Source organism: Symphalangus syndactylus, chromosome 23 (genome assembly GCF_028878055.3).
Source record: "Symphalangus syndactylus isolate Jambi chromosome 23, NHGRI_mSymSyn1-v2.1_pri, whole genome shotgun sequence".
In the NCBI taxonomy this organism is placed as follows: domain Eukaryota; kingdom Metazoa; phylum Chordata; class Mammalia; order Primates; family Hylobatidae; genus Symphalangus; species Symphalangus syndactylus.
In genome coordinates this window covers 45,973,996-45,998,311 of record NC_072445.2, presented here as the reverse complement: position 1 = coordinate 45,998,311, position 24,316 = coordinate 45,973,996, and the positions used below count along the sequence as shown (strand labels likewise).

The 24,316-nt window shown below is 40.7% G+C and overlaps 1 protein-coding gene across 6 annotated transcripts in view; it reads right to left on the bottom strand.

The window, feature by feature from the left end:
- RIPOR2 (RHO family interacting cell polarization regulator 2) overlaps positions 1–24,316 on the bottom strand; it is a 139,241-nt gene that overhangs the window by 54,694 nt on the left and 60,231 nt on the right. For all 6 annotated transcript variants that reach the window (XM_055263637.2, XM_055263638.2, XM_063632707.1 and 3 more), the window contains exons 2-8: positions 16,066–16,192; positions 14,009–14,164; positions 13,245–13,323; positions 11,260–11,283; positions 9,483–9,536; positions 5,673–5,822; positions 1,369–1,432 (exon numbers count right to left, since the gene is read on the bottom strand). In XM_055263637.2, the coding sequence (XP_055119612.1) occupies positions 1,369–1,432; positions 5,673–5,822; positions 9,483–9,536; positions 11,260–11,283; positions 13,245–13,323; positions 14,009–14,164; positions 16,066–16,192 (654 nt within the window). The remainder of the gene's footprint in view (positions 1–1,368; positions 1,433–5,672; positions 5,823–9,482; positions 9,537–11,259; positions 11,284–13,244; positions 13,324–14,008; positions 14,165–16,065; positions 16,193–24,316) is intronic.

Sequence of the window (24,316 nt, the reverse complement as noted above, 5' to 3'; positions counted from 1 at the left end):
AATACTAAACTGATTCCCTGCCAGATCTGCCGGAAGAGAAGCATGCAGCCATTTGGGAAGCTGAGGGTCAAGGTCGTTTATATTCCAGGTATTCTCAGACAGGCTCTCACATGTCAGTGCCTAGTGCTTGACAGAATAATTTCCCTCCTGAGTTAGATGATTCATTGCAAAATGAAGCCCTCCTGTCGAGCCCTTTCAAAAAAAAGTCTCCTTTCTTTACTCCCTTAATTGCAGAAAGTAGAAAGAGGGTGATTAAATCCCCATTAGCAACCCAGGGATCAAGCTGCTAAGAAACCTTAGAATTGCATAAGCACCAGCCCTCTTCGCTGCAGTCAAATAGGCCAAAACTTGGAAGAGAAATTGACTTGCTGTGATGGCCGCTCATTTGACAGCCATGCCTGGCCACTGAGCCGTAAATCTGACAACACCTGAGCAATGCTCTATTTTCTAAAACCAGACTTCGTTTTGGTTCTGAAGATGTGGTGGTATAACTCAATAATGTGTCTAGTTTGGAACTTTCTGGGATAAATATCAGAAAGCTACTGAAAGGGGAAAAATTCTCTGTGGGTTTAACACCAAGATTTATAAAATTTCATAGTTAGTTTGCTAGAAACATGAGGAGCTAAAGAAAGAATTTAAAGATCACCACAAAGAAACCAACAGACAAGCTAGAATGTGGGACATTCTATACAATGGTTTCTACAGCAAGTCAAGGGTAGAAAAAAAGGTGGGGAGAGGTTTGTTTTAGATTAAAGGAAATCTAAAAGATATACCTAACAACCAATTGTAATGCATGGACCTTGTTTGGATCCTAATTTGAACTAATCAAATGGACAAGGCATTTTTGAGACAACAGGGGAAATCTGATAATGGAATGTGTTAACAACCAGGGTTTATTATTTTTGTTAGCTGTGAAAACGTGACAGTACTTGGCATCGTGGTTATGTAAGATGACAGCCCCATGCTTTAAGAGATGCATACTGAAGTGCATAGCAGCAGACTGACATATCTGGGTTTTATTTCATCAAAGGACTTCTCTTTTATCAAAGGAAAAACAAAAGCAAAGAGATGGAGCAAATGTGGCAAAATCTTACTAATTATTACATCTGGGTGATGGGTTTATGGAGGTTCATTATAATGTTCTCTCCACTTCTGTGTATGTTTGAGATTCTGTCATAATATTTTTGTGTGTGTAGGTAAGCCTCAGGATGAGAAGCATCAGTAAACTATCAAAAGTGGGGTGGGTTGAGAGTGGGTGGTGCTGCGTCTTTGCAAGAAAAATAAAAATAGCATGGGCTCTCAAACTTCAAGGAGCTCTGCGCTCTGCAGAGATGGCTCCTTACTCTCTCTAAACAAGGAAAAGAATACCTTTCATCTTGATGGAGAATTCTCCCAGCAGATTCTCTAGCTCCGCTTCAATGGTGCACATATTCTGCAAAGAGGACAGGAGATGAGCATGAGAGCTAGCCTTTCACCCAACAGCTCAAAGCACATGACGTTTGAACAGCAGCACAACCACTGCATGAACAACAAGAAGCATTTACCTGTTTGCTCCACACAGCACAGCCTAAGAAACATTCTTGACAAAATGTTTGATCTGAGTCTAAGCCCACCGTTTAGTGTACAAGAAATTTAGGGCATAGATGAGCAAGTCAGATTATATCAAAAATAGATAAATTCAGAATGTGGGGTAGTGTATAGGAATTAGCATGCATTCTACAAAAAGGCAGTATCATAGGGGAAAAATTTTCTAGATAAAGAGACTAGACAAACATAATCACCAAATGCAACATCTTAACCTTGATAACATCCTGATTTGAAAGTAAATAAATCAAAACAGTTATAAAAGACATTACTGATCCAAATAGGGAAAACTTGAAAATGGACAATATGTTATATAATTCTATAAGATGATTGTCAGTTTTCTTGGTTGTGGTAATGGTATGTGGTTATGTAGGAAACGTAGATATTCCATAGGTTACTATTAAGAGATCCCTGGCTTGATTTAGTCATTTTATTACATATTTCAGTGTATATATACTTTAAAACATCATGTTGTACACCATAAATATGTACAGTTTTTACTTGCCAATTACAAATAAATTTTAAAAAGAGACCCAGGTTAAAATACATATGGGGTGAAATGTCATGATGTCTATCACTTACTGTCAAATGACTTGAGGGGGATTTGATCATATGAGAGAGAGGGAAAGCAAATATGGCCAAATATTACCGATTGGTAAATCTAGATAAAGGCATATGGTGTTCAATGTACTAGTCTTTCAATTTTTCTACAGGTTTGAAGTTTCGCTTAATAAAAATTTGGGGCCAAAAGAGCACAAGGGCTGAATTCTGCTCAAGTAAGGCGGACTTCTTACTGCAAAGCCACAGCGCCCCCAAAATTATTTTTGGGTCTGACAAGGGTCTTCTCTTTGATATTGAAGGAACAGGATAGAGAGAAGGAGTAACACCATCTGTGCATGTGGTTAGATACATAACTACCCTCACCCTACTTCCTCAATACCTGAGGACCTAAATAGAACAATTGCAGTTAGAAATGAAAAGGGAAAGTGCTGCAGCCACGGGCCATCCCCAGGGAGGCCCTTCTGCTGCTTGACCAGCTTACAATCTGGATGCTGCCTCTGCTATGCTAAGCAGCAGTCTCCACTGAAGCTTGATGCAAGGTGACATCTGCAGGCTTCTCCCTCAGTTGCCAGCCTCCCACAAGGCTAGGGGTTCGAGGGTGGCCTCACTGACAACAGCATGGCCAGCTTGATTAGTGCAGGCTGGTATTGCTTCCATTTGAATTCTGTATGCTGAGGACCTCAGCCTAGAGGTTCTGATTCTTCTATGTTTCTTTGTTCTGCTCCAAATGATCACTCTCATGGGATGCAAAGAGAATGGCACTGCTTTTTCCCTTACAAGTTCTCACTACCTGAACTAGCTAGCAAGGCTGGGGAAAACTTCCTGAAGTCTGAGGTCTGTGTAGCTTGAAAGCCTTGAAAACGAAGCCTCAGTGTTATAAACCAATTTATTTCCTCAGAGTATTGGGCACTTCTGTGAAGAAACACAGTTTCCAGAAATATCAACTATGCTATCATGCATGTTAAGATTGCTACCAGTATCTCTGAAAAACGTGAGAGCAGGGAGGACATCCATGGTCAAAATTTTCCTCCCCCCACCCCCTGGCACCCCCCCACCACCCACAGCCACTGATGAACATTGCTGCACACGCAAAAGCACCTGAACCACCTTGACCTCATTGTTAAATCCTCATTTTAAACCATCATCATAATAAAATGCTGGCTTTTGTGGTTATGTGAGGATGTATTTCTTTCTTGCTTTTTTTGAGATAGAGTCTCTGTCTGTCACCCAGGCTGGAGTGTAGCGGCGCCATCTCAGCTCACTGCAACCTCCGCCTCCCAGTTTCAAGCGATTCTCCTGCCTCAGCCTCCTGAGTAGGTGGGATTACAGGTGCCCGCCACCACGCCCGGCTAATTTTTGTATTTTTAGTAGAGATGGGGTTTCACTATGTTGGTCGGTCTAGTCTTGAACTCCTGACCTCAAGTGAACCTCCCACCTTGGCCACCCAAAGTGCTGGGATTATAGGTATAAGCCACTGCACCCGGCCATGAGGATATAAAACCACCTGATACCAAATGAGGTATGTGGCTACAGAAGTCCTGGACTTCTTTCTTCTCCAAGGCAGTTTATTGCACTCTATGTCTTTGAATTTGTGAGCAAGGTCATGATGCCATGCCCTCGCACCTGATCAAGGGTGGCTGTGTCTTAAATGACCTGCAAATATGCCAACAAAGGCAGCCCCTGCATTCTGCTGGTCAGTTATCTGCATTTGTCCTATAAACATCCTTTATAATTGGAAACGGCTCTCCTGATTTCAGAGATCTGTAGAAATGAGGTCTCGTGCACTAGGATTGCTTCTAGGCCAGGAATTTTCAATCTGCAGCTCTATAAAGTAGGATGGGGGAGGGTAGGAAGAGTCAGATCTTTATTTTCACTAACATTTAACCGAAATTAAACATGTTTGGGTATGATGAAGGTAGAAAACAAGCCACAGAAGTATTAGCCATACCTGTGACTTTGACACTGATAGAAATCACATATATGTTCATGTCACATCATTTATTGCAGATAACTTTTTAAAAAATCATTTATACTTTTCATTACTTTGGGGTTTCAGTAGTTATTAGAGCCACTACTAGATCTTATAATTTGATGTGTTAATAAAGCAGCAGCATAGAATTATGTCACACATTTGACTTTTGAAATATTTTGAAAACTGTACTGATGATATTGAAATAACTGTATTTCAGTATATTTTCTTCTTTTCAATTCCTATGTATATTATTTTATGCATTTAAAAAACATTATTCTAGGCCGGGCTTGGTGGCTCATGCCTGTAATCCCAGCACTTTGGGAGGCAGAGGCAGGCGGATCACCTGAGATCAGGAGTTCGAGGCCAGCCTGGCCAACATATAGTAAAACTCCGTCTCTACTAAAAATACAAAAATTAGCCAGGTATGGTGGCATACGCCTATAGTCCCAGCTACTTGAGAAGCTGAGGCAGGAGAGGTACTTGGGAAGCTGAGGCAGGAGAATCACTTGAACCCAGGAGGCAGAGGTTGCGGTGAGCCAAGATCGCGCCACTGCACTCCAGCCGATCAAGCAAGACTCCATCTCTCAAAAAATAATAAAAAAATTATTCTAAAGGAGGAACTTACGTAAAGAAGCCCTGCTTTAAGTCAAATAAAGAGAGAAACTTGGTTTAGACAAGAGGCAACGTGGGAGTGTACACACAAAGGGATCCTACTGACTGTCATCCAAGCTGTCCCTCTGATCCCAGGGCTGAGACAGATGCTCAACTCTGGGAATTGTCCAACAGACCCTCTACAGGCTGATGACTTCATTCATGAAATCTGATCTCTGAACAAAGACTCATGGGATAGTGAGGAGTGCTGCTTTAATAATTTAGTCATTTCATCAAAGACATTGGTATTAGGTGACCCCAGGAGGAGTGAAGACCTCTCTATGTCAGATGCTTGGGCCCCAGAGGGTTGGAAACCAGGAAAGCACACTTCTGTTCACGGTTCTTAATCTTGGCTCCTTTATGATAAAAATTTCTCACAATTAAAAAAATCATTGTAGGCAGAGGGTTACTGATCCAACACTGACATCCAGTGTAGCTATCTGAACCATAGGGTCTGCTCCACTTCCAGGGATAAAACTAGGCTCGATTTACACTAGAATATTTAGAAGTGTGTTTAAATGACACAAATCAGGGCAATGTGGCTTACGTATTCATTTTATTTTATTTTAGAGATGTGGCCTCACTCTGTCACCCAGGCTGGAGTGCAGTGGCGCGATCGTAGCTCACTGCAGCCTTGAACTCCTGGGCTCAAGCAATGCTCTTGCCTCAGCCTCTTGATTAACTAGGACTACAGGCACGTGCCACCACTCACAGCTTATTCATTCATTTTAAGCAATTCCACCGATTGCCTTTCTTGCATACTTTTTAGGCTAACAGTAAAACCTATCTTTCTAGAGGGTGGAATGAGGTTGTGGGTTGCCATTTGCCTTGTTCTTGGCAATTACCAACAATTCACACCAGGCCAGATGGGATTCGGCAACTTAAGCAGATTAGTGAGTTATACCTCCGTGTACTCCTTGTAGCTCCGATTGATCTCTGTCAGACTCTCCCGGGCAGCTTTGCTGGCAGGGGATGTTGCGAAGGCTTGCTTCATTTTGCTGGCACCATCCTGGAGGCGTCGCTGGATACAATAAGCTTCATAGAGTTCATCTACCTGCCAGAATCAAAACAGGAAACAGAAATAAATGTCAGGCTTGAAAGAAAATACATAGATCATTGTTACATGCTTAATTTACTTTATATTTCTGACCTCTACAAAGAGAATCCTGTAGAAGTATTATCCTTTTAGATAGGGACCAATCGTTTTTATTGTAGCCACTGTGATACATTTTGTCTCAGAACAGATTTTGCTCTAATCCTGTTTTCAAATTATGCAAAAGGGAAGTTCCTCTCTTGCATTGTTTGAGGCTATCATTGGAATTGTTTAAAATGACTCCTAGGTGACTTTGTGGGTCCATGGGCGGACTGTAAGTATTAAATAAGAAAGATGAGAGCCTTCTGTAAGTATTAAATAAGTATTAAATAATTAATTAAGTATTAAATAATACAAATAATGAAGTAAATATTAAATAAGACTGTAAGTATTAGATAAGGAAGATGAGAGCCTTCTGTGTATAGAACAAACACTGAAAGGGTTTGTACAATTTCATACCAAGGTGAAAACTTTGTAGTATCCTAGGCTAATATCACTTTAAGAGGTAGTGTCACAATATTAGGATTTGTAATCCTGATATTTACATATCCAGATTTAGTATTTCATAAATTAACTTGGAGATATATATTGAAGATAATTTTTGTAAAGTCTTGGCTCAACTGTAAAGAGAAAAAGTTATTCTTAAAATTAGGGTAAAACACAATTGTCAAAATATATCAAACTGAACACTTAAGAACTGAACTCTTTTTCATGTAAATTATATGACAATTACAGAAAAAAACTGAAGCAATATAAATGAACTTTTCTTTTGCTTCACATATACACTTATGCTTCTAAATAATAATAATATACCCTTTTCAAATGACTATTGATTTTATACTCATATAAGCCTGATAATCAGCTAATTCTTCTAAGGCAGTGATTCTCAATCAACCCAAGGCAATTTTGACCCCCAGGGGTCTACTGGCATCTAGTGGGTAGAGGCCAGGCATGCTGCTAAACATCCTATAATGCAGAGGACAGCTTCCTGCAATAGAGAATTATCCCCAAATGCCAGTAGTGCTAGGGTTGAGTTTTTTTTTTTTTTTTTTTTTTTTGATATGAGGTCTTGGTATGTTGCTCAGGCTGGTCTCTAACTGCTGGGCTCAAGTGATCCTCTTAACCTCCCAAATAGCTGAGACTACAGGTGCACATCATTGTGCTTAGCTAAAAAAACCTATTCTAAAGTTATTCCTAATGATATTTATCTCTATAAGTCTGGTACTATCTTTAACTGACTGCAGTTAACTATAAGAATTTTCAGGTGGATAACAAACAACAATACCATCAGGCATTGTCAAAAGCAGATAAAACCTATTCCTTTGGGGAGGCATACTTACCTAGCACTATTTGAATTTTCATTTCAGCATGAACTTTGTTTCTTCAAAAAGGAAGCTTAACTATAGATCCAGAAGGAGGTGGAGATGCACATACTAGATTTCAGAGTTTAAGAGTCCCCTTTTGTTCTGAAGGCAAACTTTTGGCTGCTCACTAAAAAGCGTTACTATAACCTGTTTGAGGAGTGCAATTTTCCATAATTGCTTTCTCTACACAGATATCAATGACACTTAGTTTAGAATGCAAACATGAAGAGACTAAAAATTATTCTCTTGATTAAAGGATTCTTTGTTGCTATTTACTTCAACAATACACTCAACTCTGCTGAGAAGAATGCCCAAACTGAAAAGAATCATCTTTAATCTTCAGAGTCAATGGATTTATCTCTGATTAAGAGGGAGATATAAGACTCAAGGAGTGTCCTATCTGCTGATGACATCTTTTGGTTGATGGTTGGCATAGAGTGTGGTTTCCATGCTTTAAAGCTAAGCCTCATCTGGTGAGCTTGTTAAAATGCTGATGCCCAGGCCCCACTCTGCGATGCTGATTCAGTAGTAGGTTAGGGCTGGGCCAGGAATCTGAAATTTTAAATAAACATTGCAAATTGTTCTGATGTGGGAGATCCCCACAAAACTTTTAGAAACCCAAGTGCTAATATCTCTTCCAATGCAGGTCAGGCTATGTCACCCATGTGGTCTTCTGGGGAACTGCCCCTGCAACCTTTTCCCCTGCTAGCGGGTACGCCAAATTTTCTGAGCTTGTTATCCTTTCAATAAGGAGACAGTGCTCACAGGACCACCGGTATAGCCATAATGACTTAATCTATTACTTTGTGTATCAAGAAAGTTTATTTTTTGTTTTTGCTTAAATATCAACCTATCCTAGCCAAATGGAATTAAACTTTTGGATAAAGTATACCTATGTAGTAACCTTAGCAGAAAGCCATTTGTAGGCAAGCATTTATCTTACCTATCAGTCAGCAGTGGCTCATTAAATAAACTGATTAATTGAATCATTCAATTCCATATAATTTGTTAGGCATCTGAACATAAGATGTTGCAAACAGAAAGAGTACCACTGACCTTTGAAAACCATTGGGATCATTGTATCTAACAACCATGGATGCAAGATTGATAAATATACCCTTACCTAATACTGATTGTTTTCTTGCTGTTTTTTGAATTAAACAATAATATGTCAAAGCTTGCCTGCCACATAAATACCTTCTGATGGATGTGATTGTTTTATTTATTGAGTTTAGCAGAAATAGGAGCAATTTCAGATTTGCCTAGGTAGTAAATATCTTTCAAAGCAAGAATGTACGAAGGCAGTAGCATATATATGTGTATCCATACATACAAATCATTCTAGAATTTTAAACCGGAAAGGATTCTTAGGATCATGTAGATCAAATCTGTGCACCTCCCCAGCTCCACTTCACAGAGTGGAAAGCCAAGATTCACACAGATGACATAGCAAGTGAGTAGGTGGCAGAGCTGGGAATAGAACCCAGGGCTTCTGACTCTTAGAGAGATCTGCTAAAACTCCCAGGCTCCCCACTTGGAAGACAGGCTGATGGATATAGACAAACAGGAATTGATAATGGTGTGATTTAGCTGCCTCTAAAGGTAAATATTTTCTAGCTGGCACCAATAACTCCTGATAGTGCCCAGAACAAGGGGGTGATAGCCACATTGGACCACCAGTGAACTATAGGGTTCAGGGCTGGGTGTCAGGGACACTGACAAACTAGTGCACATCTACGGGAGAGGGGATAAAATGGCACCTGAAAACCATGCCATATGAGGGAGAGTGGAAAGAGCCGAGGGCTTGAGAGAGATTGAGGGAGGCGCTGAGACAGCGGTCTTTTAATAGTTATAAGGCCTTCATGAAGAAGTTTATGGGGCACCAAGTGTTACGTGGAACCAGAGTGTAAAGTTAGGCAAACATGAAGTCTTTTGTAGGGCTAGTTTGATTGATAGTTTATCTCTAAGCACCCTACACTGAGGCTGGAAGTCCTCCACCGGGCACTGTGCCTGTTACTTAGCACTTAATAAATGTTTGTGGAACTGAGGTAGAGCCAAAACTGTGCTGGGCCATCGGGCCTTCCATTCTTATCGTTCCTCCATCTTTAGTGCCCACTTGAGGACTTGATTGCTAGTCAGCTTAGGAGTCAATTGGATAGGAAGTTCTCCACGAACTAGATATTACGCTCAGGCCAAAGGTGTATTTGATTAGCAACAGAACTGAAAAACAGGCAACGAGAACAGGAATTTCAGTTACCTTACTTATGTGAAACTCCAGGCGTCTCATGTATCTTTCAATTGTTTTAATTTGCTGGAATTAAAAGAAGTTTGAAAAAGTACAGTCATTTATAGTTCAATTGACTTAGGCTTGTGAGAATATCTTGATTACATCATACTCAAAAGTACTAGAAAATCCAATATATTTTCCCTTTCCTTCCCCTTTCCTCCTATCTTTGATGCTATTTTAGAGATTCTCTAATACCAATTTGGATTTTTTTTTTTTTTTTGAGACGAAGTTTTGCTCTTGTTGCCCAGGCTAGAGCACAATGGCACGATCTCGGCTCACTGCAACCTTTGCCTCCCGGTTCAAGCGATTCTCCTGCCTCAGCCTCCTGAGTAGCTGGGGTTACAGGCACCCGCCACCATGCCTGGCTAATTTTTGTGTATTTAGTAGAGATGGGGTTTCTCTATCTTGACCAGGCTGGTCTTGAACTTCTGACCTCAGGTGATCCACCTGCCTTGGCCTCCCAAAGTGCTGGGATTATAGACATTAGCCACCATGCCTGGCCCTGGAAATTTATTTTTTTAATATTGAATAAATATTCTGAGATGTGAACTTGAGTTAGTTATCAGAATCCTTGTGTTTAACATGAAGAAAGGCCAATCCAATGGAAGTCATTAGATTCTGACAGAACAGTATCACATTGGAGTATATTTAAATTTCTTCATAATAATATATTTTATCTTCTAAGATTGATTTTTTTCCCCATTCACATTTTAGTGTCTCTGAAATTGGGGTGCATTTTACAATTGCTACTGGAAGACAGCTGCCTGTACAAGCTCAAAGATAATCACAGTTGTTCATGTGTCATCTCTTTGAGTTGTAATTATTATTATATGCATTTAATTGCCTTTTAAAATGTCTTCAAAAAGAACACACTATGATTCAGCATTGAAATAAAATTATTGTGCACACAGAAAGGCATGGAGCAGCATTGTATATAAATTTTTTTAAAAAGAAAGAGAAAAAAATCTGTGTCTAAATAGACCTAACAGTTTTCTTGGTAACTATAAAATGCAAATTTTAGGTGAAATGAAACAACTGTCAGATTTTAACTGGAATCCTTTTTTTCTCTTTATGGCACTCAAAATAATGGTGCATTTTCTAATCAACAATGACTTAGATTTGATGAAGTATAGTAATTTATATTCAGAGACAACACAGGTAAAGGCCTCCAAACGCTTGGGAAGTTCTTAAACTTATAAAAACACTACAACCCAGTGGCATTTTTATGGAAGTGACCTTAAACACTTTATTTAATCTATACATCACAGTACTTGTTCATTATCCTCATTAGACAAAAGTATGCATTTTTCCAGGATTCGAAAAACTCAGTTCTCTAGGATTTTACTGTCTCTAAGAGGGTCTCCCATTGACTTCTCAAGGATGCAGAGTTTTATTTTATTTTTTGAGACAGGGTTTTGCTCTCTCACCCAGGCTGGAGTACAGTGGGTGCAATCACGGCTCACTGCTGCCTCGACTTCCCAGCTTCAGGTGATCCTCCCACCTCAGCCTCCTGGGTAGCTGGGACCACAGGCACACACCACCATGCCTGGATAATGTTTTATATTTCTTTTTTTTGGTAGAGATGGGATTTTGCCACATTGCCCAGGCAGGTCTCAAACTCCTAGGCTCAAGCGATCCACCCACCTCAGCCTCCCAAAGTGCTTGGATTACAGGCGTGAGCCACTGCGCCCAGCAAGGATGCAGTATTTTTTTCTTATTAGCACCCCAACACAGAATGGCAACTTACCTTGTCTAGGTCATACAGCACACCCTACAATAAAAAAAGGAATATCTGCATTTAAACATCATCCTCTAAAAGGTTACCCATCTTAATAGAATGATTTAGCCCACATTTCCCCATTATCGGTGGAAATAATAATCAGCCCTACAAAATTCCACTGGATATTTTACTTTAAAGAATAAAAACTTGGGTTATTTTAAATACCATTAAGAGTACATGTAAGAGCTGACATTTATTTACACTGTTTCTAGCATTGCATGCCGTCCTCTCTGCCCCTTGGGATCTTTAAAGTTTTCACTTGCTTTGAGCTCTCCCATCGTACCTATTAAGGGGCATGTAAATTCATGGTCATTAAAAAAAATTTTAAATAAATGGTATGAATATAAAACATAGCAGTGGCATACGTTAAAACATACTTGCCTCGCTGTCTAAACAAATAAAATTGATATTTAAGAAGAGGTTTTTTTTTTTTTTTTTTTGAGACGGAGTTTCGCTCTTGTTGCCCAGGCTGGAGTGCGATGGCGCGATCTTGGCTCACCGCAACCTCCGCCTCCCTGGTCCAAGTGATTCTCCTGTCTCAGCCTCCCAAGTAGCTGGGATTACAGGCACCCGCCACCACGCCCAGCTAATTTTTGTATTTTTAGTAGAGACAGTGTCTCACCATGTTGGCCAGGCTTGTCTTGAACTCCTGACCTCGGGTGATCCATCCGCCTCGGCCTCTCAAAGTGCTGGGGATTACAGGCGTGAGCCACCACGCCCGGCCTTAAGAAGAGTTCTTGAGGCTGTGATAAGCTTTTCTCAAATTGTTTTTAAAGCCAGCTCATTTCCTGTGTGCTCACAGTATCATAGTATAATCAGTGCACTATCCTCGTATCCCCCAGTTGAAGGATTTTTACGGAATATGAGGTCTTGGCAGAAGCCCCTGCATTCATTCACCGTTGTTTTCCAGGAGGGACATTTGCAGCCACTGAGGATGGTCAAGGGCGTTCACCAGCTCTGAAAGCCCTGACACAGGGGTTCCACATAGATGCAGGCAATTTATATCCTAACATCAGTAGAACATAAACATTTTTAACATTGATAAAGCCTTGAATCTCTAAGCCTTTGAAAAGGACAACAGTATACATTTGAGCACATTTCCTACAAAAGAAAAAGACAGCAGCTATGAATATCTAGCTGCACCTCCTAGGAATATGTTGAGTTTTCTCGGGCTGATTTCTTGAAACAGTGAGGTATAATATGTAGAGTTGAACAAAATCATTTAAAATAGTGTAGACATTAGAACCACCTCTTCAATCACACAAGTCCTCACAGATTCATGAGAATAGAAAAAATTTGCAACATAACATGTACTCGATCTGGTCTAAGAACTCCAACTTCTCATGGTGGTTACACCTTTCAGCCTGTTTTCCCTCCCTGATTTTACTGATTATATTTTTTAAAAATTGGAGACATAGTAAAAGTTCTAGATTCCAAATTATTTATATTAATTTTTTATATTTTTTAAAAACAAAGACAGGGGTCTCACTTTGTTGCTCAGGCTGGTCTCGAACTCCTGGCCTCAAGCGTTCCTCCCACCTTGGCTTCCCAAAGTGTTGGGATAACAGGCATGAGCTACCGTGCCTGGACCCAAATTCTGTATGTACTAACAATATGCTAGGAAAACTTCAACTTTTCATTTCCTTATATTATTTGGGAGGGTGGTAGAGGACATTAAAAATTTTTTTCCTGATTATAAAGTTTCATGAAGACATACATTTAAAAAATGATCTCATAAACATGCTTGGAAAATATTGAAAAGTATTAACTAGAACGCATTAAGAAGAAAACATACCCTTCTTTTTCCTTCTAAGACATACTGGGGGATGCAGATAGTACTCTGCCCCTTGGATCTGCTTTTCTTAAACATTCCTCCCCAGCCCCATCCAGTAAAAGAAGGTATTTGGCTAAAAAGAACAGTGTTAACATCATAATGACTGGATAGTACCTACCAGGCGAGAGTTTCTTTTCATATCTTTTAACTGAGCTGTCAACTTGTCCAGCTCCGTCTGGTGAACCTCCAGATATTCACTGCAAAGATAAGACAAGATGTAATCGTAATCTTTGCGCCTGTTAAGTGGAATCTGGTGCTGTTGCTGACTTTTCCTTCTCAAAGGGGATTAAGAATTGAACCTTGCTCTGTAGTTGGGGAGGAGGCTTTGTATTTTCCCAATCTTTCAACATTTTGAAAGCTCTAGCAGTGGCACTGGATACTATCCAGCTGGGAAAGTAGAAAAGGAGAAAAAAGGCTGAAAGTCTAGAAAAGAAAAACCAATGGGGAGACATGGGGCAAGATGTCTGTAGAGTCAGCCCTGGCTCTGGCCTCACAGAATTCTATCTAGTCAAATAGAACAAATAGTGAATGTCCCATTGCACACTAGGAAAGTCTTATTCTGGGTTCACAATCCCTGTAAGATATTGGGGAGGTTTCAGAACCCTCCTTCAGCAATCTCTAGAATGGATATGTCTGTCTATCAATGTTTAAGTGAAACTCAATACTGCACAGGGTTCCAGGTCTCCATCAATGTTATGAATATGATGTGGAATACCAACATATTTCCCATCTCTGAGACTTATCTCAGGCTTCCCTAATTGTGGTGCAAGAATAAAATACCTCCTACAGAAATAGACATCTAAAAAATGATCTCATAAGACCAGCTTTTCTCTGACCCCTTGGGTCTTTCCTTAAAGTACATTATCAGGTTCAAGTTCTTACTCAAGTCCATTTTTCAAGGCCCTGTAGACTTCTTCCACCCTTTTAGGCTGAGGCTCTTTGGGGGGATTGTTGTTTTTGTGGCCTAAATTGTGCATTTTCTTCAGTTTGGTCTGAGGCTTCTTGAGAGCGGAGGAATTTTCAATGAAGGAGTTACACCTATGGAAAGAACAAGAAATTGTGAGGATTGGGCATCCAAAAGGATTTGACCAAAGAAAAATGTCTTCTATTATTTACTTATTTGTTTTAGAGACAAAGTGTTCCTCTGTCATCCAGGCTGGAGTGTGGTGGTGTGATCATAGCTCACTGCAGCCTTGAACTCCTGGGCTCATGAGCTCAAGTGATCCTCAGCCTTCCAAGTAGTATGTGCCACCACACCCAGCTAAATAGTTTGTTGTTGTTTAAAGAGAGGGGGGTCTCACTTTTGTGCCCAGGGTAAAGTGCAGTGGTCTGATCATAGCTCACTGCAGCTTTGAACTCCTGGGCTCAAGTGGTCCTCCTGCCTCAGCCTCCCGAGGAACTGGGACCACAGGTATGCACCACCATGCCTGGCTAATTTTTTTTTTTTTTTGGTAGAGATAGGGTCTAGCTTCAGGCAATCCTCCTGCTGTGGCCTCTCAAAGTGCTAGGATAATTTTTTAAAACTTTTTTTGTAGAGATGGGGTCTTGCTATGTTGCCCAGGCTGGTCTCGATCTCTTGGCTTCAAGAAATCCTCCAGCCTTAGATTCTCAAAGTACTGGGATTACAGGCATGAGCCAGTGCGCCTGACCAAGACATGTCTTTGTAATCATCTTGTGTTCACATTAGTGTCCTTTGCAGAAGGTAATGTTCCCAGATCTGAGCCATCCTGCATTTAGTTTCTTAGTATTAGATTTATTAACTGCTGAAACCTGAAAGCTTTGTTGGGCAGAGGCTACCTAGAGTCAAAGTCTGGCTTCAGGGAATGTGTATTCTGAGTGAAAATGTATTGCTTTTCTAAAACGTCATAGGAAGCTAAGGGCAAAGACTTCCAGGTGGACATAATAAATAGGCAGAAGGATATAATCCAACTAAAAAATATACATGCACTATGCAATTTTAGGTACAAGTGTCTATGAAATTCAACAAGGATGCAAATAAATCCTTTTCGATACGGGACCATAAGCATGACAAATAGCTAACTCTATATGACATTAAAATACATGTAGCTTTTTTTAAAGCTTTATTTTTAGGAAGTAAATTACCGATTAGGTATAACTTATAAAATTTCAACATCCCTAGTAGTGCCAGGGATACAGTGTGCAGTGGTAAGATGGAGATCTGATAACTTAAAACCAGCGTACTGATCTAATTAGGAGATGCAGGGGCTAGGCCACTCACTGACCCAACTATGAGTAGGAAAGCTGAGACCTCCGAGGCCGGAAGGTGCCTACTGCACCCCTCCCAGGTTAGTTATTCGTTATACTCTCTGCCATCACCGTGTGCACAAATGGGACAATACAGGTCAAAGCACATAGGGCCCCTCAGAGGGCAAAGAACTTTATGATAACAGAAAAACTGAAGATAAACTTGGTTACATGTTGCTTATTCACTATCTGTTCTTTCTTTCTTAAGTTCCCCTAAGTCCTGTCTCAGATGAGAGGAGATTCAGGAAACTAGAAAAACTAACTGTGGCAACCTCTGTCAGAATGACATCTGCTCCCCAGAGTCAATCTGCAGAGGCAGAATCATTATCCACTGCATGACTTCATAGCAAACATAGTCTCCAAAGTCTGAATGCAATGGAAAATGTGCTTCAGAAAGGGGTGGAAGGAGGGGTAGTGAGAGGTCTATGCATATATCACTAGTTTCTCCTAAATCCTCAGCCATCGTCCTTGCAGGAGGAATTCTAAATGATAGAAAATAAACTATAGTACTTAATTTTTAGTACATCCTTTCCATGAAAAAGATTAAAATAGTGTGTGTTAGGGGGGGCGTGGGGGGTGGTTGACGAGGCTGAATGCACACAGACCCTCTTCACAACATCAAAGTTCACTTCCTTGGCACGCAGCATCCCAGGAGAGAACCACACAGTACTTGCCTGGATCGCCTTTCCTGGAGGCCGCTGAAACCCGCGAAGGACTGGCTTCTAATGATCCCATTGGGCCCTCCAGGTGAAAAAGACTGGGATCCTACCAACATGATTTCCGGGAGTCTGGTTGGTAGTCCTAGAAGACAGTGGAAAGATCATGACAATTTATAGGCAGGTTCAGACAGAAGATGCACTAAGCCTGTCAACAATGATAAAGGCTGTAAAGTAAGCCATGAGACTGTTAAGTGCTTGTGAGGTTCTTTATTATGGAGTGTCCTGAAGACAAAGGGTCCAACTCTCAAAAGAATAAAAAAGATACCCATCTACGGCCGGGCACGGTGGCTCACACCTGTAATCCCAGCACTTTGGGAGGCCGAGGCGGGTGGATCACCTGAGGTCGGGAGTTCAAGACCAGCCTGGCTAACCTGGTGAAACCCCATCTCTACTAAAAATACAAAATTAGCTGGGCGTGGTGGCGCATGTCTGTAATCCTAACTACTCGGGAGGCTAAGGTAGGAGAATTGCTTGAACCCAGAAGGTGAAGGTTGCAGTGAGCTGAGATTACCCCACTACACTCTAGCCTGGGCAATAAGAGCAAAACTCTGTCTAAAAAAAAAAAAAAGAAAGAAAATAAAATAAATATAAATTACACAAAATTGTCCATCACTTTAGGTTTCCTTCAAGAATTTTTTTTTTTAAAACAAGGTTCAATCACACCCTCAAAAACATGAAAACTGTTGCAACATTTATCTCCATTCAACAACAATAAAAACACACAAATAGGCCAAGTCAAAGCTTCAGATAAGTCATGCAATGAACTGAAAACACAGTCAAGTCTTAAGGCGGAATTCTACACCTAGGGGTCATAAAGCTAAAACACTAGGTTTCTTTAGAGATGAACTTACTTAAACTAGTTCTCCCTTTCTATCTTTAAGAATATTCTGAAAGCTAAGATTGTGCCACTACTGTGACAGTGCAAAGTAAGAAGGGTAAAGGGAGTGCTCACAAAAGATGTGATAATCTAGGTTAGATAAGAACACAAGGGCATTCAGGGGGAAGGTAAGAGGAAAATACGGCAGAAAGCCACAACCTGTATTTCAGTCTTTTGCTTGGCTTTTGTAAGGACTTACCACAACAGACCAAGAAGCATTGTCAAAACACAACTTCAGCTGAACAGAAGCCCAGGGCTAGTTCCCCCAAAGGATGACCCTGGAACTGTTAGGTAATTCTATTCCTTTTAGATCAGGAGGAGTCAAAGCCCATACCATTGTCTTAGCAGGTGACTTCAATCCAGAGAGGGGGACAGGCTAGCAGGAAAAAGGGTAAATAGTTACTGCCCAGATTGAAGACTCCGAAGTAGGCGGACACCAAATCGGTATGTTTGCAGAGTGTCGACAATTGCCCTTTAAAGACTCAATGAAAAAAGAAAGAAAAGCTAAAAAACAGCAGCAGCAGAACTCTCTGGTAGTACATCCAGATGTAATGGAAAGACCAATTTCACTAGACCTTCCTCAAAGCTACGCGAAGCAGCTCAGCAAGGAAGGCAGTTTGAGCGAGTTACTTCCCCAGAGAGGGAAGGACAAACAGCCTCCTCCCCCATGCTGCTGCAGGTTTTTAAATCCCCTCCCTCCCTCCCTCTCCAGGAGAGAGCAGCCCTGGAGTTTGTATGCATTCTTGCGAGGTACAGGTGCTGACTCACTTGGCTACAGGTCTGGCAATCGGCTTGCTCTTTCATCTGGATGACATGCAAATCCCACACTAGCTGGGGAGGAGCAGCTTACATTTTAGGGCATTCTCCAGAATTTTAGAAGTAATGAAGAATTATGTATGAGCAGTAAAAGTAATATGTAGGGCACAAATGGTTAGACAAAATGCATAAATTCTGTTATAAATAAATTTTTGATGCCACAAGGAAATAGCACTCGAACATAAATTTAATTTTCTCAGCAAGGCAATTTTTACTTCTATAGAAGGGTGCAACTTGCGAGTGGAGTAATGGTGAGACCACACTTGGACAGGGGAGGGGCAGGAGTTCTTATTCCCGAAGCAGGGCCCTACTGCTGTGTCGTTCCCCTGTTGGCTAGGGTTGGACTGCACAGTCTAAGCTAATTCTGATTGGCTATTTTAAAGAGAGTAGGGGTATGAGCCACAGTGGTGGGGTGGGTAGTTTGGCAGGAATGATGGTTAGGAACAGGTAACTAAAGGTGACTTAGGTCAGAGCAGGTGACCAGCGGTGACTCAGGTCCAACAGGTGACCGGGATGAGTCAGGATGGAGCAGGTGACCAGGGGAACAAATGTGAACTACTGATTAGGACTGGTGGGAATGCTGTTTACTGAAACTAGGAGCAAGGAGACGAAGAGAACCAGAAAGTTAAACTTTAAAATGGAGAATCAAAGAATAAGAGAGCTGAACGTACTGACATACTGATTCTTTGAAGAGAAACTTGGGGTTCACTATATTTAACAATTCCTTTAAATCCTTAATGAGGTTCTCCTCTGTGCTCTCTGCTAGTTACTGAGAAACCTGTCTACATTTCTTTAAGGGGACCTTTCTTAGGTTCATAAAGCATGCCTGTGGTATCACTGTATGCCATGCAAACTTCTAATAAACTATCATGCTTTCATGATATTTCTGTTCTTTCTGTACTCAATTTGACAACCAAGCACCCACCTTAACGTCTCAATTTAGCAAATTTTAGTAGTCTATCTTATTTTGTAAATTATTGTTCATTATATCTATTGTATCACAGAGACTCTTTGATCAAAGGAAAAAACTTAGAGTATTTGAAATATTTAACTGTATCATTATCTCATACCTCCTAGAAATTATATTTTTCAAGCCAATTTTCCCCCCTTATCCATTGGACCATGGTAGTTTAAACTACTGATGCCTGGCTCCTATTCCCAGGCACTGTTTAATTAATATGGGATATCACCTGGGTATGGGGAGGTTTGTAAAGTCCCCAGGTGATTCTGATGTTCACCAATGTTTGAGAGCCACTGACTTAGGAGTTTTGGATTGAACAATCAGTTGCACTAGTGATAGGCAGAAAAAAGAAAAGAAAAAAAGATACCAAGTTCATTGCAAATTTAAGACTTCTGTAAAAATAATCGCTACAACTAATCAACTCCAACTCTTTCATTAAATGAATTAAATGCTGGAGAGTAAAATATATGTACCAGATTGTAAAATAATTTTCCTTCTTCCTCATTTTCTGTAACAGGTAAATAAGGTTCTCAAAATCAGAACAAATGTCTGTCCAGGATCCTAAGACTGTAAATACTTTGGGAGGGGGAATAATGCTCAGAAACTTTTCCTTAAATTTCTAGTTGGGCACAGTGGCTCATGCCTGTAATCCCAGCACTTTGGGAGGCCGAGGCGTGTGGATCACCTGAGATCAGGAGTTTGAGACCAGCCTGGCCAACATGGTGAAACCCCATCTCTACTGAAAATACAAAAATTAGCCAGGCGTGGTGGCTGGCACCTGTAATCCCAGCTACTGGGATTACAGAGGCTGAGGCAGCAGAATCGCTTGAACCTGGGAGGTGGCGGCTGCTGTGAGAGGAGATCACGCCACTGTACTCCAGCCTGGGGAGAGTGGGAGACTCTGTCTCAAAAAAAAAAAAAAATTGAGAAACTTTTCACTAAATTTACATATGGAACTGATGGCCACTAGGAATGTGACTGGAGTGAGCAGTTTTGTTTTGTTTTGCTTTTGTAGTCTTAGAAATGATCATTATCTATCAAGAAAGAATTTGGCCAGAGCTGGTTTAGGCTGGGATCTCTCTATCTTGCCATCATTTCCGCTAAAAGGTGACACATGGCCTAAGGAGAGTCATAAAACAAGCACGCACACACACGAAGTCTGGCTCTGGAAGAAATAAAAGGAGGAGGTTGGGGCAGGGTAGTGTAGAGGTATTAGGGACAAAAGTATACAAAACACTCCCTTCCCCATATCTCCCAAGTCTGATGGAAGAGTGGTAGTTCTTCGCTACTATTCTTCCAGCTTCCCCAGCTCTTCTCCAGTTGTAACTGATCTTGCATCTCTTCGTTATCAACTGTCATTCTATTGACCACTCCACTCCTACCTCTTAGCGCCTTATATCTTTAGGTTGTTCCCTGGCCTCCTAGAAGTCCCAAAGACCTGGTCTGTCCCCAGCTTTCAGCAAAACTACCTCTAAAATTTTCAGGTTTTAAAGACTTAATTGCCTCTGCCAGAGTAGTCTGCATTTTAATAGCAGGTGCTCCACTGAATCAAAAGCCTTAACCTAAAGAAATGACAACAGTAGAATTGCAGTATTACTGCTGGTAGGGATGTAAAGTGGAATTAAAATTTTGGAGAACAATTTGGCAGTATCTGTTTAAGCTGCAAAACATACTAATCCTTTAAAAGGGCACTTCTTTGATAGCTCCTCTAGGGAAATACCCAAACGCATGAAGAGGCATATACAGAGATATTCATCACAGGCAATGTTAATAGTAATGGAAAAATAGGAAATGATATGTTAGTCATTACAGGAATGGTTAACACTCAAAATCATGGGATAATAACATTATGTAGCAGTTAAAAACAACATGGCCACATAGAAAGATCCCCAGGATAAACTACAGAATGAAACAGAATATTATAGTAGAAATGCTAAAAACAAAACTATATAAAACCATGAACACAAATAGTAAAGTTCTGAAACTATACACGGTCTATGGAGAGGAGGGATTGAGTGGTAGTCAGAAACATTTTAATTTTTTCCGTATTGTATTTTTATACAGAAAATGTATTTGTGTATTATTCATATATGTAAAATTCTGTTTTGAAATTGCAGACATTTGGAGTTGCCTAGAAATGGAAGTGAAGAGGAGACAGAGCTCATAAACAAGATCATATAAGATAACTCTGTTGAGTAATAATTATATTTATAAAATTGTTTATATTTATCAGCCTTGCAGAGGAGAAATATGATTGCCAAGAAATATGATTGCCAAGAAATATTGTATTAGGCTTTATAAATTCTGATTACATCAGAACTATTTAGATTTCCTGATGAAGTCCTTATTATGAGTTCTGAGCTATGTTACAAGTTCATTATTTTTGTCTGCAAAACATTTAGAGCTGGGATTGTACTCCTGGTAACATGCACTATACCTGATATATACTGATATAAACCCGATATATACTCTAGGTTCACCGGTTCACCAGATGCCATATCTATTAAGCAAGAAATCCCACATAAAACAACAAACTTAGGCCAGGTGCAGTGGCTCACGCCTGTAATCCCGGCACTTTGGGAGGCCAAGGCGGGTGGATCACAAGGTCAGGAGTTTGAGACCAGCTTGGCCTCATAGTGAAACCCTGTCTCTACTAAAAATACAAAAAAATTAGCTGGGCGTGGTGGTGGGTGCCTGTAGTCCCAGCTACTTGGGAGGCTGAGGCAGGAGAAGTGCTTGAACCCGGGAGGCAGAGGTTGCAGTGAGCCGAGATCACGCCATTGTACTCCAGCCTGGGTGGCTGGGGCTTTGAAAAATGTTTCCAGTCTCTAAGTTATTGACGTCTCACCTGGTCTTTTGGACAATTCCAGCATAACTAACATTCATTTTTGTGTGTTAAATCCCAGAAAGGACTCAAATCCTAGGTAAACAGTGTGGCTGCTGTGGTTTGCTCTTCACTTGGCTTTGTTGCAGGAGGCCCTGGCTGTCATACCAGGTTGCCACCAGTGCCCTGCCACTCCTATAACCAATGGGAACAACACAACAGGGTCTTTCTGGAAGGAATCCCAAGCACCTTGACTAAGAGTTGAACAAATCCTACCATTCTGAGCTGAGCCTCTAGGCACAGAACCCTGAAAGCCACAGCTGTTTCTCGTCCCAATTTCTTCATACAATGAAAATCACTGCCTTCTCTCTGACTATGCAGTGTTAAGTCCCAATTAAATACATATCAGGGTCTTTTGAAATTATAATAAGTATAAGATTTTACATGTTCTTGTATGAATGCTGTGATACAGGTACACTGGGCTTTGGTGGATGCTATGAGTGACCGCCTGACCCAAACACCTTGTGTCTGTTTAAATTAGAAGGTAGCTCATCAAATCAGCAGGCGGTTTTTGGACAAGAACGCTGAATCTGAAGATAGAAGGGGGCTGAAGCAGATGAAAAGAGAACAAGGGATTTCCCCTCACCCATCAGGTCTCAGGCTCTGATTGGACCAGAAATAAAGGGTAGAATATGATTGCAGTTCAGGGGAAGAATTTGCACCTCCTTGGAGAACTTGGAGATAACCTGTCTCTTAAGAATAAAGGACAGGAATCAATCTTGGAGGGCTGCTTGGAGGATGGGTGATGAAGGACATCTGTCATGTAGCAGGCCTATGCAGCAGGCCCTAAAGTGCAGCTCATGGTAGTTCCACCAGTAGAAGTAGTAAAAGTGACGGGGAAATGTTTGGAACGTCCAGTCTAGGTGATGGTTCTACTTCTCCCTATATTTTTGTGAACTGGCATTCTGGCTTATGTTTTCATGTGTGTTTGATTAGCTTGAGTTAGCAAGCCTCTCTTCAAATTTCAGCAATTTCACTATGAGACAAGTAAGGCTAGGTATATATACTAAAGTAAGAGTCCTGATTGTCAGGCCAGTGGCCGACCTCCTTTCAACATCTGCCAGGTGTGAATCTTCAAACTCACTTGTTCAGAGTAGAAGTGCTGGAGGCATTGATTAACCTGTAAGGCAACTGGGCAAATTGACTAGTCAGCTAGAAGGAATTCTAATATTAATTGTTAGAGTTAAGAATACTGAGACTCATTAAAGGAAATATGATTCAGTAGGTTATTTTTAGTTTTTACAAGCACAAAAGCACTCTCCTGTATTAGGAAAACACAGAAAAGTAGAAAGAAGGCAGGGTAGGGAGAAGGAGAGAAGAACCACACTGCCTGTATCATCCAAAGACAACCACCGGGGGAATTTTGTTCTGTTAAATTTTCTCCAGCTCTTCCCTTCTCGTATAAAGCATAATAATTTGAGCATATTGCATGCCAAATTTTGTATCCTGCTTTTTCTATCGGATTCTTTTTTTAGAGCTATGCCGAGGGGGCTATAAATTAGCTTTTTAACAAAGCTATCTTTAAAAGGATACTCAAGTCTACCCCATATTCCATGTGCTCTTTTGAATAATAAGAGGAAAACCAACGAGTCCGCATTATATGTGCCTTTTATTTCTGATTTTTCAGATATGGCAGTTTGGCCAGAGGCTAAAGAAAACCCCTGCAAGGATGAGACCAGGGCTTTTCTATGGGAAACAAGAGACCACGTGATCATTTGGGCATGCCTGAGTTGCAGGACATCAAACATCATGAAATTAAAACGAAAATACAATAGCTAGATGCTACTGTCTTAACCCTTATGGTGTTTTCCTTTTTCAAAAATTTAACCAAATCTTCTATCACATTAAGAATATAAACAGGCAATTCTGAGAGAGCCTTACTGATAGAAAATATGAGAGACATCTGTGATTTCTGAATGACATGAGTAAGGATATCTCAGTTCTCGCCAAGGCATTTCTCATGGGGGCCAAACGTCAACTTGGAAACCAATAGTTGTCACAGTTACAAAGCTATGCCATCTCCATAAGCTAGACTGAGACCAACCCCTCTGAGACAAGACAATTGACCCATAGATCAGTTGGCTGTAGCTGGGGTGACATGCTGGCAAAAGCAAAAAAATTCCACAATCAATTCAAGTGTTTGCCTGAGGCCAGGGACGGGAGCAGGCAAGGAAGCAGAGAGAAGTTTTGGGGGTGGTGGAAGTGTTCTAAAACCAAATCATGGTGATGGTAGCACAAATGTATAAATTTACTAAAACTCAAACTGTCCACTTAAGACGAGTAAATTTTATGGTATGTGAATTGTACATCAATAAAGCTGTTTAAAAAAAAAAACACTACCAAGATCTAGAAAAAGTCATCATTCCTTCTGCAAGAGGAAGTGCCAAGAAATCAGGACTTGGAAAAGCTGAATCAGTAAGCAACCAGCTGAGAGTCGCTTTCGTGATTTGACCCTGTCTCCCAGCAAGGCTTCATAAGATGTAACACCTGCCCTCACTGCACTTTCTGAGTCATTTCTTCATGCCCGATTTGGGTTCTTCCTTTCTTTTGCCACTAACAATGTCATCCTGTTTATGCTCCCTCACATCTTGGACAAAAGCAGATGTATAATTGAGTTGTCTGAAAGAGGCATGTGGGCCAGATGTAAATAGCCTGCTATGCAAAATGA